Source organism: Gavialis gangeticus, unplaced genomic scaffold (genome assembly GCF_001723915.1).
Source record: "Gavialis gangeticus isolate Ggan-Ray unplaced genomic scaffold, GavGan_comp1, whole genome shotgun sequence".
Lineage (NCBI taxonomy): Eukaryota > Metazoa > Chordata > Crocodylia > Gavialidae > Gavialis > Gavialis gangeticus.
The window spans coordinates 182,505,792-182,522,190 of record NW_017728992.1 but is presented as its reverse complement, the minus strand read 5'-3'; the positions used below and the strand labels follow the sequence as shown (position 1 = coordinate 182,522,190).

The 16,399-nt window shown below is 45.9% G+C and overlaps 1 protein-coding gene across 1 annotated transcript in view; it reads left to right on the top strand.

Annotated features, from left to right (window-relative positions):
• Positions 1–4: 4 nt before the first annotated feature.
• Positions 5–16,399, top strand: part of SNTB1 (syntrophin beta 1) — a gene marked incomplete at its 5' end in the record, with an annotated part of 243,494 nt that continues 227,099 nt past the window's right edge. Inside the window, one exon of the mRNA XM_019519512.1 lies at positions 5–332. Coding sequence (XP_019375057.1) covers positions 5–332 — 328 coding nt within the window. The remainder of the gene's footprint in view (positions 333–16,399) is intronic.

Below are 16,399 nucleotides of genomic sequence, written 5' to 3'. Positions count from 1 at the left end.
GTCCCCGGGCGGCAGCCCCACGGCGGCGGGGGTGCGCACCGCCTTCACCGACCCGCCCGAGCAGGTGCCCGAGAGCCTGTCCAACCAGAAGCGGCGGGTGAAGGTGCTGAAGCAGGAGCTGGGCGGGCTGGGCATCAGCATCAAGGGCGGCAAGGAGAACAAGATGCCCATCCTCATCAGCAAGATCTTCAAGGGGCTGGCGGCCGACCAGACCCAGGCGCTGTACGTGGGCGATGCCATCCTGGCCGTCAACGGCACGGACCTGCGGGACGCCACGCACGACGAGGCGGTGCAGGCGCTCAAGCGGGCGGGCAAGGAGGTGCTGCTGGAAGGTAAAGGGTTAATGCGCGGAGGAGCGGAGTGGCTCCGGTTTGGGGCTGGCTGGCCCCTGCTGGAAGGGGAAGAGTTAATGTGCTTGGGGGTCCCCCCAGCCCCGGGGTGCGCGTGTGCGGCAGGGAAGGGGTTAAATGGAGTGACTCCGGTTTGGGGCTGCCTGTGCCCTGGAGGTGTCAGGGGCAAGCGGGGTGGGCGGGGGCTGAGGGCCTCTGAGCTCTGCCCTCCGGGCCAGGGCTGGACACAGGCACCTGCTCGGTCGGGACAGAAAGGGGGCCTGAACATGGATCTCATTCTCTCTGGCGAAGGGGGGCGATACTAAAAGTTCTTCCGGGGCCACCACAAGTCTAGGTACCACCCCAGCCCGCTGAGCCTTGTGCCATGTCCCTGCAGTGACCCACGTGTGAACTGAAAGTGGCACCAGCGCCTCTTCATCCAGGCAAGCGCTAGGTTTGACTGAGCAGGGAGGAGTTAACAGCACCTGGGATCCAGGAGGCTGACAGCCCGGCCACTTTCACTCAGCAAGGAGAGAAGAAAAACGAGCAGATCAGGTCGTGCAGGGCTGTGCTGACCCGCCTGGCCTGGAATGGCTGAAATGTGTGTTCCCCCCCACGCACACAATGCCCCAGTTTCTGGAAAGGGGGCAAATAAACTTGAGGGGACCTGGCCAGGTCCTCTCTGAAACATTCGTTTCAAAACACACAAAGCAGAGACGTTTTCCTTTCCCAAGCCTTTTAGAAACCGCCCTTGAGCCGGAGTCCAACATGCACAGTGCTCTAAAGCTTTGGCAAACACCTCCTAGGAGACCCAGCTGAAAGCAAGCACTCCAAGGGTACAAAACAGGAGACAATGAGCTCAGGATCAGAGACAAAAATCTTCAGGCTTAGAAAAAGAAAAGTTTAAACCCCCTCACTCCCCCCTTCCCCCCCTCTTGCTTCTTTGCTGGAGGGTTAATGTAGTTACTAAACTTGAGAAAAGGAGCAGCTGAAAAGAAGGGAAAAAAACTCAGTGTGCACTAGAGAGAAAATGTCCTTGGTGCCTATGTTTGATTAAAATACCTGCTTGTTTGCACATAAGTTCATTTATCCAAGGGTCATTCACATTTTTGGAACGGTGTGACAAGCCTGCTCCTGGATCTTTTTTTTTTTTCTTTATCTCCTGTTTTGCTTTGAAATATATTTGCTCGGCCATTTTTCAAGTGGTCCTTCTGATATTTCTAAACCACAGCAACTTCTGATGTGCCGCTTTTGAATTACTAAGGAACTTTGGGACCCTCTTGCGGAGCCCTGGGGAATCGGACCGCAGCCTCTGGGGTGCATTTGAGGTCGCATGCAAATCGCTGAACGTGGGGTATGAAAAGGAAATGCAGTAAAAGCTTCTCTGGGGAGTCGGGGAGGGAAAGTAAACTCCAGTGGGGTCTTTGGCAGTAAAAAATGAGCAACCCATTGATCCTCTTTGCATCTTCGGCAATGGAAAGTAACTGTACATCCTGTGGCTTAGGAGGAATTAGCCAGCCCTAAGTTTGGAGGATCTAACCGAACCCTTCATCTAGCTTCAGCAATGGTAAAACAGCTTATGAAGACATCTTCTGTGTCAGAGAGGGAGAGAAAAAGGGAGAGGCTGCGGTGGCCAAATTGTGTCATTGGTTACACCCATGAAGCCCAGGGGGCTCTGTGGGTACTAACATGGACAGCATTTGACCTTTGGTGTTGTCTAATGATTGACATAAGAAAACACTACTACTTTCTTAAGCATTTTTCTTCTGTGTAACACATGGGAAACTAGATTAGACATGCTGCAGCTGTGCAGCACTTGTAAAAGAGTCAGTTTTGTTCCTTATGGGAGCAAAGATCAGGCCCTTTGACCATGGACTCGCAGTCTGCTGCTGTCCCCTCCGCCCCCGCCTCTCTTAAAGTGATTGCAGCTGCTGCCTTATGTTCTTTGATCCAGTGAAATGAATGCTGGTGTCTTTTGGCTCTTACTTCTGTGCCAGGACAGCAATATGGGTTCATGTGCAAAGGCATATTTTAATAGTCAACCCTATGGATATTTAACATACTACTATGCACAGCTCTGTCACTGAAAGGCTTATCTTGGACCAGAGCGTACTTGCGTCTGTGGCAGGAACTGAAATAAGAATTGCCCACAGTGTCCCCTTAGGACATGCTGTTCACTTCAGTAAGGAAGCTCGCTCTATGAATGGCTTGTGTAAGCAGTGTAAAATAACTTAGTGAGATCCAGTTTCCCACTTTGAAGCTCCTTCTTCAGCAAGGCAGCTTCAAGCAGGCTGTTTCTGACCTGAAGAAAGGCAGAATAAATGTTGTTTTTCTCTTGTTTTGAAAGGAGAACAAGTGTGTCTTGCATCAGATCTGACTGAGCTGTTCCTGCTGCTGTCCCTGTCAATGGGAGTCTTGCAATTACCTGCAGCAAGAATGGGACTGTGCCCCGTATGAGTTACTTGCAGTTCCATAAAGCTTCCTAGCGAGCGATGTATTAAAAGCATCAAGCTGTATAGGAAGAGAAGCCGCCACGATGTGCTAGTGTCAGTCCTCTGGAAATTCTCGCCAATTAAAAGCAACTGGTGGGGCTGAAGAACACTGCCAGCCAAGAATGGCAATGCATTGTTTCTTGTATCATTTTTTGTTACACTTTCCTTGTTAGTGCTTCCTTCTTGCTGGGCCCCAAACCAGTAATGATGAGTTCAACAACAATGCAGTTTTAAGGGCCTGATCCCCAAAGGCTCCAAGCACCCTCAAATCTTGCCAGGGAGACTTAAGAACACTTTGGAAATCCTATGAAATGCTTGGTTTTGCTCTCATTTTGCATGGTGACCTCTGACAAACACTGCAGAAGTGATCAACCAGGTAAATAATACATTTGCAAAGTTTAGAGCCAAATTGTGGCCTGCCCTGCATGTCTGTAAGGGAGGGAGGGAGGGAGGGAGCAGAAGGTCCCCCCTCGTTTTCCTGTGCTCATCGTCTGCATAATATATTGTGGTGTAGTGTGAAAAGAAGAGCTGAGTCTTCTAGCGTGCTGCTCCCTCTGCTGAAGGGGTGGACACGGGAAACTCATAACCCAACCCTTCTAAAGTGAAAGTGAAGGAAGAACGACTTGGAATGTAAATGTATGCAAAAATAAATGGTTTGGGCAACCCACTGGAGACGGGGTGGGTTGTGTCCTCCCTTCCAGGCCCTTGAAGATGTGATCTTTCCCCTTAATTTAGAATCTGCCTGTTTAGTTCCATAGTCTTAGTTCTGAAGGTCCTAGGTTTGTCGCACCCTTTGTGCTGGCCCATGTGCCGGTTGTCACATTAGTACAATGGAAGGTAATTGAGGAGGGAGAGGAGGCTGTTAAAGGAGACTGAACAAAGAGAGGGAGAGCTGTGATTAGAGCTGCCATGGAAAGGGGAGAGAGCTCCACCCAGTCTTCTTTTGAGGGGAGGGAGGGAGTTGTATTTCCTTCTGCATCTCCTGATCTTAATTCTTGCTTAGTCTGAGAACATGGATTGTGAATTGGGGTGGAGAAGAAATCCCAGGAAGTACCAAACACTTTGGCGATTCTGGTTAAATGTGGCTCTAAGTGTTGCTGCAAATGCATCTGAAATTAAGAATCAGTTTTAGTTTAGAGCATATTTCTAGATCTACATTCAAGAAGTTTAGGGCTGGAAGGGACCTGGTGAGATCATCCGGTCCAGCTCCTCTGCTCTAGGCAGGAAGGACAACTGGGGTCAAATAACCCCAGTAAGGTGTGTGTCCAGTCTCCTTTTGAAGATCTCCGGGGAAGGTGCCTGTACAACCCCTGTTGGGAGTCTAGTATTTATTTTTCTTACATTTCTCTTCAAGTAGGCACTACAGAAAGCCTAGTGACATTTATTCTTGTGCAATGCCAGGCACTTATATTTAAGTAGGAAAGGGTGTGGGGCGTGGGGTTTAAGTCACAAAAGTATGAAAATGTATACAAGACTGACAGTTGTATCTTGGCACTTTCTGTATGTTAGAATTGGCCAAACAGATTGTGTTTTACAGGTTACCTCTGTATATTCCTGCAATAAAATTAAAAACTGAAACAAAGTCTGTGTTGTCAAGACAGGATTTTCTTTGCCTCAATCTATTTGGACTAAGGTGGGGGTTGTCAACCTGGGTACGCGTACTCCTGGAGGTACTTGGACCAGTCCTAGGGGGTACCCATGGGTGGGTGAGAAGGTAGGGACAGAGCACCACTGCCTCCCAGGAGCAGGGCTGGGTTGGAGCAAGGCTGCAGGGCAAGGAAGCTCTCACACGGCAGCTGCCACTGCCACACACCACCCTGGTGAGCTTCCTCACCCTGCAGAGGGGCACCACTGCCCTCACCCAGCTTGGTGAGCTTCCCTGCCCTGCCTCATCTCTGCTCCTAGAAGGCGGTGGTGCTCTGTCCCTGCACACTGTCTCGCTCAGCATCCGGCCGCATGCCACCTGCTTCCCCACTTCTACCCCTCTGTTTGGTAGTTGGCCGCCAGGTGTACTCAGACTAAAAAAAGGTTGAAAACCCCTGGACTGAGGTAAAAAGGAAATTTGATATGTATTTGTCAAATGAGACAGGATACACTTGAACTGCATTACCTTCTAACTTGCCAATATACTTCAAAACTTCTCTAGTCATGATGGCCATAAAGAAACTATTAGACAGATGGGATTCATGGGAGTCGTCTTTATGGCAAATAAATGTTTTTTGACTCCATGCTAAAATAATACAGTAGTTGGGTAGGAGCAATCTTCCACTCTTTGGGTTCATCTACATGTGCAATTAGCAGGTCGTAATAAACTATGGTGCAATTTGCACTGGAATTTATTGCTCCCAGGTGCAGTGTTTACACATGTGCCTGGGGAAGCAGCACATTGAGCAGGGGCAGAGCAGCCCTTGCCTGTCGCTGTGCCTGCTCCAGGCTCTCAGGGGACCTTGGGGGTCAGCCTGCCAGATTGGAGCTGCTCCACCCCAGCTCATCATGCTATAGAGAGGCTGGCTGGGCCGCAAGGGGCTAGCCAGCAGGTACCCCCTGCACTGTAGCACCCTTGTGCCTCAGCCAGCCCTGGTCACCATCTACACATTCATTTTGGTGCATTAAATAACTCCACTGTAAGAAATACTTGTCCCAGACCAGGAGTGGGCAAAATACAGCCTGTGGGCCATGTCCAGCCCACAGAGGGACTTTGTACAGCTTGCAGTAAGTCCCTTAGCCATGCCTGGCCCAGGCATTGTCTGGGCTGTGGTGCATCCTGCTGCTTGCCGGGCACTCTATGGGGCTGGGGCGGCTTTGCAGCTGAACTGCCTTTCTAGGCAGCCCAGGTGGTGGTGGCTCCTTTCAGCTGCCACCGACACTGGCCCCAGCCTCATAGTACAGGTGGGGACCTGTGCACATAGCCCTGACCCTGGCCCACCCTGTGCCAGCTTCAGACTTGGCCTAGCAGAGTGGACCATCCAGAATCTGCGCACACAGCCCTGATCCTAGCCCGCCCTGTGCCTGCTCCAGATGCGTCCATCTATGCTGAGCAGTGGCAGCAGCCAGGCAGAAGCTGCTGCTCAGTACAGGGGAAAAGCAACCCCTCCCCTTCACTGCTGTCCTGCTGCCACCCAGACCCTGTGCCCAGGCTGCCCCGCAGATCCTCTTCACTGCCCCACTGGGCAGCCTGAAGGTGGCGGTGATGGCAGTGGAAATGAGCTGCAGGGCAACTCAGGCATGGGTGACTGCAGCAAGAAGGGCCCAGCATTGGTGATGGGGAGGGGACACTTTTCCCTGCTTCAAACAGCAGCTTCTGCCCAGCCACTACTGCTGCTCAGTGGGCGATCCAAAGCAGGGACGAGGTGGGCCTGGGTCGGGGCTGCGTGCGTGGGTTCTGGCTTGTCTGCTGTGGCTGGGGCGAGTCTGGAGCAGGTGTGGGGCAGGCTGGGGTCGGGGCTGGGGCTGTGAAATGGTGGTAGTGGGGAGGGGCTGCAGGGTGCATGGGCTCTGGGCTGTTGGGGGCGGGGGTGACCCAGAACTGCCTATGTAAACCCCAGGCCCAAATAATTGCCTGCCCCTGTCCTAGATAGTACTATCCTACAGCAGAGTTACTTAATTTACTGTGCCCTAATACCATTGCAGGCATAGACAGTGATGCTTTACTGCAGAACTAATTAGTCAACTGTGCAGTAAAGCGCATGTGTAGCTGCACCTTTTGAGAGTGTTTCTGCTTTTCCCTAGTGCAAAGTATAGTAGTTTCCCCATGGCACTTATGCAAAGTATTCCTAGGTGTTGAAAATACTGAAACCTCAGGCCTTAAAAGTGAAAATTGAAGCAAAGTATAGAAAATTATTGATGTAATCCTGTTCTCCTTCTTAGCCTTCTGCTGAACTAAAGTAATTAAACCCTTAAAATGACTGCTTTGAGTATGCTGAGCAGTGACACTCAGTCCTGAGGCCTCAAGAACCATATAAGCAGTCAGTGTAAACAATGTAACAGTATCACAATGCATATACCCCTAGCAGCAAATACAGTTCAGTTTAAAGGAAAATAAATAACTACAGTACAATAATTAAATAACTTCATGTAAATGTACAGGTAACACTAACATACTGTTTTTCAACCATGTGTTGCATTACAAAAACTCATAATACTGTCTTGAATAATATTTTCTGCAAAGAGTCGGTTAGTGAGGTGAAGAACCACTTGTGTCTCATGAGCCACCATCTGAACGTTGCTGAAATACAGCTACAGGCTACCTTTTGACTGTACTGGAAAAACTTTTGTGCTGTCATGTTTTCTACAGTAATGACCTGGCCACAAGCTCTCTTTAGGGTAAAGAAAGCAGTACTTGCCAAAGAATTCCCACCTCATACAAGTTTGTAAAAATTTACAGAGGATGCAAAATATGTCCTTGCTAACGTACAAATTATAGCCATTTGCTACAGCTAAGACTAAGGCTAGGGTTGAGGTTGTGTAGTCATACATATTATGCTGCCCATACGTAGTTTCTTCTAAGAGTGCAAACATTGTTTTTATAGAAGGCAGGGTAGGTATACATGTATATTATTTAGTCCGTATATAGAAAGACGGAGAGGAAGAAAGCACAAATTTTTGTGAACCCAAATTCTCTTCATCAGATGCTGTGAAAGGATGTACAGAAAGCAGAGTATAAGGAGGAGAGAGAAGTTAGGATATAAAAGACCAGGGAGGAGGGGGCAGTGCAAGGAGAGAAAAGCAAAGAAGCAGTAAAATATATCTAATTGAATGTTATCTAGTAGGTGGACCATCCTTAATAGTTTTCTTGTATATCCTTTAAAGCCTTAATTTGAATATAAAATCACAGTGTGAGGAAGGCCGCTCATCCAAGTTATACATTTCCAAGGCCTATATGAGAATCTGAGTGGGAACACTTGAGATGTCTTTCATTGATTAGATAAGATTTTGGGCTAATTTAGTCTGGAGACAGCCTGTATCACCTTTCATAGGAATCGGTACACCCTCCTCACAGTAAATCTAGTGCAAGTTGATTTAAAGAAAATATGGGCACTATAAATTAAGGTTTACTGGGACCAACCCATCTAAGTGGAAAATGATTTGCCTCAATAATTCTTTTCACTTTATATTTGCTCTTTCTTAAGAATTCAGACCCAGATTTTCGAAGGTACTTAAATGTTTAAATACCTTTAAGAGCCTGGGCCTCACTCCCACATTCAAACTGTATGTGCAAGTTAAGAATACCTAAAAAGAAAACAACGTCTTTTTTTTTTTTTTTTTTAAATGCTGGCAGTAATTCCCTGGTGAAAACCTGAACTGTAAACATGGATTCTTACCTACTTAGTTTGATATACATCTTTAGACATTAGATAATTCCTGTAAAACAAATTATATCAAATTAAAAGATTAAGGCTTTTTCTGCGGTTAATGAAATAGTAGCATGTCTTATTTTTGGCTTGGATCTCTCAATAATACATTCTAAGAGTTGAGGAAGATGAATTTCACACCATTAGCAATAGCCTAGCTAGGGTTTATATATATTATTGCCCCCTGATAGATTAAATTGGAACTACTTATTTATGTGTAACAAGCCCTAGAACAGGCAATGAAGATTTTCACAAAATCCTAGAGAAGTAGGGCTGGAAGGGACCTCTGGAGGTCATGTAGTCCAGTCTCTTTCTACAGGCTGGATCATCCCTATCCAAACTATCTTATACAATCCTTGTTTAACCCATGAGCAAAACTGCACTGTCAACCCTGACATGCAACCACAAAGCATAACACCCTAACCCGCCACAGGCAAAGCAGGAGGAGAAAGGTGGCCAGTGTCTTGCTGCGGCAAGAATCTTTAAAATATGCTGTGGAGATCCAAGGAAGAAGGCCATCCATCCCCCCTCTGTAGAGGAAGGCAAAACCCTGCACAGTCCATGCCAAATGTCTCCTTTAGCTCCAGTTGGAAGTAATTGAACTGGAGTTCTGTTGCTGCAGTCGGAGTAGCTGTGGTTTTCAGCCCAGTAACCAATGGGAAATTCATAAATAGCTTTGCTATATCATGGAAATTAAAGGCCATGACTACAGAATTTCACACGTTAGCTTCGTCCTTAAGTCCACTATCCTGTGGCTGAACTAAGACATTTGGTCTTGATTTCAAAGTTCCCAGGTGATGGGAAACCTACCATATGTGTTTGTAATCTCTTCCAGTGGTCAAATATTCTTAGCAGTTAAAACCTTGCTTTTTAGTTCAAGTTTGATATATTTTTTTAATGCCAGAATCTGCTTGTTTAGAACTGTTAAAAGTACTTCAATATAAGGAAAATTGAAACAGATGTTAATGAGAGCAACACAATAATTGGATGATCAGAATATAATGGGGGTGAAGTTGCATTGTAATTTCAAAGGAGAATCTGGAAAAGTTCTTCAAGCATGTGAACAAAATAACAACACTGTGTGTGTGTGTGCGCGCACGTGTGCGTAGAGATAATAAATATATCTATATCTCTACCCTGCTTTCTAACAAAATAATAGACGTGGTAGGTGAAATATATTTGGACGCTCAGAAAAGACTTTGACATCTTTTAGTGAAGGGTGTTGAAGAAAAATAGGAAGTCTGAGCTTTCATTTCTATGCAGGATCCTAGAGCACAGCAATACCATATAGGAAATTCTGATATGAGGAACGTAGCCAGTTGCCCTTGCAGGGGAAACTAGATAGAATGCAGTTAACCAACTTCAGATCAGTTATTATCCAGATTTAACTCTGGCCATGACAGCAGGATTATCCAGCCCACCTACCAAAAGCTATATTTTATATATACCACCACAAATCCAGTATTCAAATAGAGCCACCAAAAATGACCAAGCATGGCAGTGTCATACATCCTCTCAAGTGATTCATGTAAGTGTGTGTGTTTTTATTAAATGTATTTTATTAGGGAGCTTAGCTGTGAAGTCTCAACTGGTGCTTCAGATTTGCTTGCAAGTAGATTTAAAATTGCTATACAGTTAAATTATATTATTTTTCATGTTAACTGAAGGGGAAAAAATCTGGATACTTGTCTGGCTAGATAGTTTTACTAACTGCTGTTTAATTTTTTTGTCTAATAGTCCTGGTACTGAAAGGGTTATGCTTTCACTAGTACTGTGCTTAGATAAGGCACTGTACTGTATGTCACAGCTGAAGTAACACATCTGTATTGTAGCACTTGAGTAAAATGTGGTTCTTAATTGTAAGGAAATGAGCTAGAACAGTAGATGGGGAGAAACTGATTAAAAATGATTAACGTACAGTGCATTCCTATCCAAAATGTTTGCTGAACTATTGGACGTTGCTGTTATTGGCAAAGCTAGTAAAACCAGATCCAAATAAAGGGCTTTAAATAAATTTATTTCCTCAAGGTTTAGGGACATTTAATATATTTGTTAAACTCACTAATCAGCATCATTTCAATTAATGTCAGAATCTGCTTCCACAAATGATTACCTTGGTTCATGTGAGTTCTCTTCAATTTAATGGTACCACTAATTATTAGTAAATGCTCATTGTATGACCATCTGGAGAGCAATGTCTAGCCCCCTATTATTAGAACGTCTTAAAATAGAAAATCAAATGTTTAGACACCAAAATAAAAGAATGAAAGGAAACATCAGAGTCCCAGTTCTTGAGTGGTGGAGATGGGTAGCACTGTATTGTATTCAGTAGTCTTGCCTACTTACAGCAACAGAGAATTTGACCTCATGGTTTGTGGGTTTTAAGACTCATGAGGCTGATATCTGTCAAAGTTACACTTCCTTTAAAAGCAATGTGGCTACTCAGTTCTTCCATGTTGCAAGTATGTTTAGTGGTCAAAACATGTTTCCCCTTTTTAACTTCAGTGGTAAAATATCTTTCGTGCGTTTGTGGGGTTCTTGTCCCAGAGAGATCACACACGGAAGACCAGGGGAACTACCTTTACTAACAACAACTTCCTAATACTATATGGGTAAAGCAGAACAGCAGACAGCAACACAAAACACTGTAATGTAATTTGGGCATCGCTCTGCTGACAGAGAACGGAGCATACATATGCACTCAATACAAGACAATATGTGGGAAATATTTATAACTTTTGTGGACTGCCTTTAACACTAGCTATTTCTGTAGCAGAGATCATAAGAAGGGTGGGGGGGTTGGTAACACTTTCTGTATCTTACTCTAAATTTAATTTGAAAGTAAGTTTCTAAGCTAGAAGATATGCAGATTGGCTGTGACAAAGCAGCTTTATCTTAATTAATACTTTATCTGTGTGCTGCCGTTGGGTCTGATTCTGTAGAGTGCTGATCACCTCCCACTGAAGTGGAGATGTGAGATTTGACTGTGGTACCGTCTTTTCAGTTGAGTAACAGGGAAGTGAACCTGACTCAAGGTATTCAGGGGGGACCTGGTGCTAACCAAACTAATAGTCTGCCTCTTTCCTCCTCTAGTGGCTACATTACTAGCAGTTTGAGGATGCTTTTGTCTCTCAGCTGATAGTATTGTTTTTTAGCTCAAACAATGAAGGCTCATGTTGTAGGTCCGGTGATCTGGGGTTCAGTCTCTGCAAAACTGCCCTAGTTGGGGTGAGGATACAGTAGCACATTGCAGATTGGGGCCGAAAGTCAGTTTTTGTTCACTGAATCAATACCGTCTGTCCAGTTGGCTTCAGAGGGACTGGGATTGAGCCTTCAAAGGAATAAACAAGAAGCTAATGGGAAGTGCTGTTGCAGAACCTCAAAAGTCAGACCGGATTTCTTATGATGGGCCAAATCCCTTTTACCTAACACATGCAAAGCTCCTGTGGACTGGAAACTGCCAGGGGAATTTAACATCTGGACTTCAGTATGCTTTTTGCATTCATAAAGCTTTTGGCTTTCCCTCAAACTCTACTATTGCTTGAGCTCATTGTGTATTATTTCCTGAATGCCCCTGTTGTTGGTGGGGGGGAAAGGGGAGGGTGAAGGTTTAGTACAGAAATATATTTTTTTTAAATTAATGTTGCTTTCCAAAGAACAGTTTATCCTCTGTAAATGTCTTCTGCTCTTACCTCATTCATACTAGCTAGCGCATGTAATGGCTGGTATATGACCTCCTTTAGTGATGCATAGTGGTGTGCCTCCGGAGAATGAGGAAGAGCTGTGATCATCCCTGGAATAATTTTCTCTCACCCCCCTACATACACACATACACATGTGCAGCAAGTTAATACACTTCTCGCTGTGGTCAATTCTCTAACCAGCAGAGGCTGCTCATTTTGGTTCGTGTAAAACTTCATCACTCTATTGAACGCCACGTAGCGACCTCAGCTTCCATGAGCTGGGGCCATTTCTGGCCCTTTGCGTGCTGACGCAGTGCCCATATGATCCATTTTAACTGGTTGCTGTCTCTGCTAACAGGGCTGAATTGTGGGCTGTGCTGGCCCTTGTTGTCCTCCCGCAGCAGCAGAGGAGTAACTGCTTCACGCTGCCAACTGGGGGCCTCTTCCAGGGTCTAACTCAGCAGAATCCAGCTGACCTACATTCTCTGAAATAAATATTGGGGGGGACGGCATGTTTAGATGAACAGAAAGGTCATCGCCTGAAAGCCGGAATGAACTGGGTGATAACTGCTCCCAGCGAAGGGCCCCACATGAGAGCCCTGCTGTTAGCCTGAACTCAATCTGTGTTTAAGCAGGAGGGTCTGGATATATGCCCAAATAAATGGCCTGACAGAACGTTAACACAGCTCTAATTTTTTAAACGACTAAAGAAGTCACAAGACTACTGCTGGGAAGGAGAGATGAGCAATGTTAAAACTTGCCCGCAAACCTTCTGCTGGTGCTGCAGATGCACCGCTAATCCATTTGCTGCCTCTGTTGCTTTGGGAGATGCCGTTTGCTCTTCTGTCCTCAGCAGCTGTTACTGCTATGCAATCCCTGGCTGATTCAGGGTCACTTATAGACTGATAAATACTAGAACACTTTTTTCTAGCCAAGAAGAAGAAATCCAGGTTCCTGCATTAGAAACAAGAGGGAAAGTATAGAAGGACACTAGGGATGTGTGAAGCAGTCCCAATTCGATTTGGATTCGGCCTGAATCGGGGACAGTGATTCAATTCATTGATTCGGATCACTGTCCCTGATTCTATTCGGCCAAACACAAATCTGAAGATTCGATGCTGGTTCAGAGAATCAGTGATTTGGACATAGGCACGGCTTTAAATGTTTTTTCCACATACCTCGAGGTACCAGCACAGCTCGTGATCACTGTGATGCTGGGGCGGATGGAGCATCCCACAGGAGTGTGTGTGTGGGGGGGCCATCCATGTGCTTGGTGGCAAACCTGTAAGTGGACTAGAAGTACTTCTGGTCCACTTCCAGGTATGCCAGGGAGCATGCTGGGGGGCCTCCCCATGCCTCCCTGGCTTGGTGATTGGCTTCAGGGGGACCCTTGGTGCCCCCCCAGCCCCAGGAGGCACCAGTCACTGAGCTGGGAAGGTGCAAGGGGGGCCCTCAGCACACTGCCCAGCGGATCCAGAAGTGGACTGGAAGTGCATCTGGTCCACTTCCGGGTCTGCTGCTGAGCACGCTGGGGACCCCCCCCATGCTCCTGTGGGGCACTCCATGTGCCCCAGCATCACAGCATTCACGAGCCGCCTGGTACTTAGAGGTACGTAGAAAAAACATTTAAAGCTGTGTCTATGTCCGAATTGCCGAATCTGTCTGGATCTCTCTGGATTGATTCAGAGAGTTCTGATTTGATTTGGAGAGATTAAAGGGTCCTTTGATTTGATTTGGATTTGGAGATTCAGCCAGTGAATCGGGCCAAATCTTCGCTGAATCAAGTCAGGAACTGAAGCTTCACACAGCCCTAAAGGTCACCAGGAACTTCTGTCTTCCACGTGGCTGTGAAGCGATAGAGAGGTGGCCAGGAAAAAGGCACGGGGATAGAACAAGATCCTAGTTAAGTAAAATTGGCAAGCAAAGGCAACTATATTTTTTTTTAAAAGAGTGAGGAGAGGCTAATAATCCAATGACTGAATAACTGTCTGGATAAATATACTGTACCCATGTGATTTGTAAGGGCAGGTTATAAAGGAAACAGCTGAGTGACAGATTAGTAGAGTTTCTACTTAACGCATTAAAATCAACCCTCATAGTCTCCATTAAGGGAAGCTATAAATCCAGGTACTACAACGATAATTCTCAACTACAAAATAGTTCCAACCTTACAGCATTATTTTCCCTATTGCGTTACTCTGATTTTAAAAGGGTATGGAACGGACAAACACAATTCATCTACATCGACCTGATAAAATAAATGCTAGGTTTGAGCCCATATCATTTTCATCCAACCCAAGTAAATCAAGTGTCTGCTGAGATTTGTCAGTGTGAGAATCATGGGACTGGGCTCATTGCAGATTCATTTGTCCTGTGTATGTACAGTAAATGGAGCTCTTCAGATGGGGGTGTTTTTATGGTTTTGTCTGGTTTTAAATACTATGAAGCTTCATAGACCTCTGTGCAGACAGTGTTAGTCCACACAAAGGGCTTTGTAGAAAACCCATATTTTCCGTTTCTTTTTCAGCTTTTTGACTGGAAGAATGCTAAGCAGTCTGTCAATAATTTTTCTTTCCATTTTGATTTATAATAACAGCTTATGCTTAAAGAGACATTTCAAAATTAAATCAATCTGAAATTAAGTTTTTCACCTTGAAATTTTCTGATTAGAAAAATGAAAAATTGTAAAAATTGACCTCTCTTTCCACCCAAAGAAATGAACAGAAAGCTCTTTAAACTGGACTTTTCAGCCCACTAACATTGATGAAAAAAATTGAGCAGTTCTGTAGTCGTTCTGAAAAATGAAATGCCTTATCTTCTTTTGTCACAGATATGTATTTTGTTAGGCATGCAGCTGTATTTTTTGTTTTAATATCAGCCAAACATTTTGCATGTTATCTTAACTATTTTGTGTTTTGCTCCTTATTACATACAAATATACATGTTAAGTGGTGTGATTTAGGGTTGAGATAAGGGCCGTCCAGCGAGGCAGCGGCGGCAGTGCAGAGGAGCTGCAGGCCACCCAAGCACTGGCTCTGGGTGGCTGGAGCAAGAAGGGCACGGTAGCGGTGAAGGGAAGGAGCTGCTTTTCCCCCGCGTTGAGCTGTTGCTGTTGCTGTTGCTGCTGCTCAGCATGGACGGGCAAGTCAGGAGCATGTGGGCTGGGCCAGGGCTGGGGCTGTGCACGTGGGTTGTGGCTGGTTCAGAGCTGGTCCGCTCCACCGGGCTGAGTCTGGAGCAAGCATGGGGCAGGCCGTGGTCAGGACTGTGTGTGTGGGTCCCCACCAGTACCGTGGGGCTGCGGCCAGCAGCTGCAGCGGCTGGAAGGAGCCACTGCTTCTTGGGCTGCCTAGAAAGACAGTCCAGCTGTGGAGCCGCCTCAGGCCCACTGCATGCTCAGTGGGCCTGGCGGGACCCATCGCAGGCCGGACAAAGTCTCTCCACAGGCCAGATTTGGCCCACGGACCAGATTTTGCCCACCACTGCTTTTAGACCTTGGGTGCTGCCACCTACATTTGAAACTAACAGAAGGCTGATCGATTGCTTGACTGGCAACACCATTTATTGGGTTTGGGATCTTCATGGAACTCTAGATCTTTTCCAACCTTTTCCAGGCCAAGGCACACTTACATTAATAAACATTTTCTGCAGTATGCCTGTCAAGGCATTCCCTATCCCCATCCCTGCGAGCTCATTTTAGCTCATTGCTGCGGCAAAATTCCACAGCACAGCTGTTCAGAGGCTGGCAAACCGCATCCCCCACACCCAACGCATGTGCAGTAGATGAATTTCCTTCTTCTCGGCTGGTTCTCTTGATCCCCTACAGCCAACACATGTGTGAGTCTTCTGTGATTATCACATCAGTGAGGCTTATTCATTAGCACTAGGCAGCTGAAGAACTTTCTTCTCATTCTTCCAAAATTTTCATGCCATGGCACACCAGTTGAAAGGCGCTGTTCTAGATGACTTGGGAGCCCTGCAGTCTAGGGTCTAAGTGTACAGTCCAAATATAAGAATATACATTCTTTAAATATAGGCACCATTAAAGAAAAAAAGTGAAGTTAAGTTAATCCCCATTTTAAAACTTATAATCATAGGGAAGTGTGATTAAACAAACAGCCCATGAGAAATGCTGAATTAAAGGGTAATTGTTGACTCAGAAAATGTTGTGTGAGTGACAGGTTTGCCATGAGTATGCTGTGTTTTAGAAACAAAATGAACTTCAAAAGTGATAGGAAAGGAAGTGGAGCCTAAGCTATCTGGCCTGAATAGCACAATGGTTTAGTTACCTTAGTCTCATTGGCTGTAGATTCATAGATTCATAGATTAAGGGTCGGAAGGGACCTAGTAGATCTTCTAGCCCGACCCCCCGCCAGGGCAGGAGAACAACAAAAAACCCCAAAAAGAGAAACAGGACTCAAATGAGTCCAGCCAGGTAGGCATCCAGCCTCTTCTTAAAGACCCCCAGGGTAGGGGCCAGCACCACTTCCCTTGGAAGTTGGTTCCAGCTCCTAGCCGCCCTAACTGTGAAGTAGTTTTTGCGG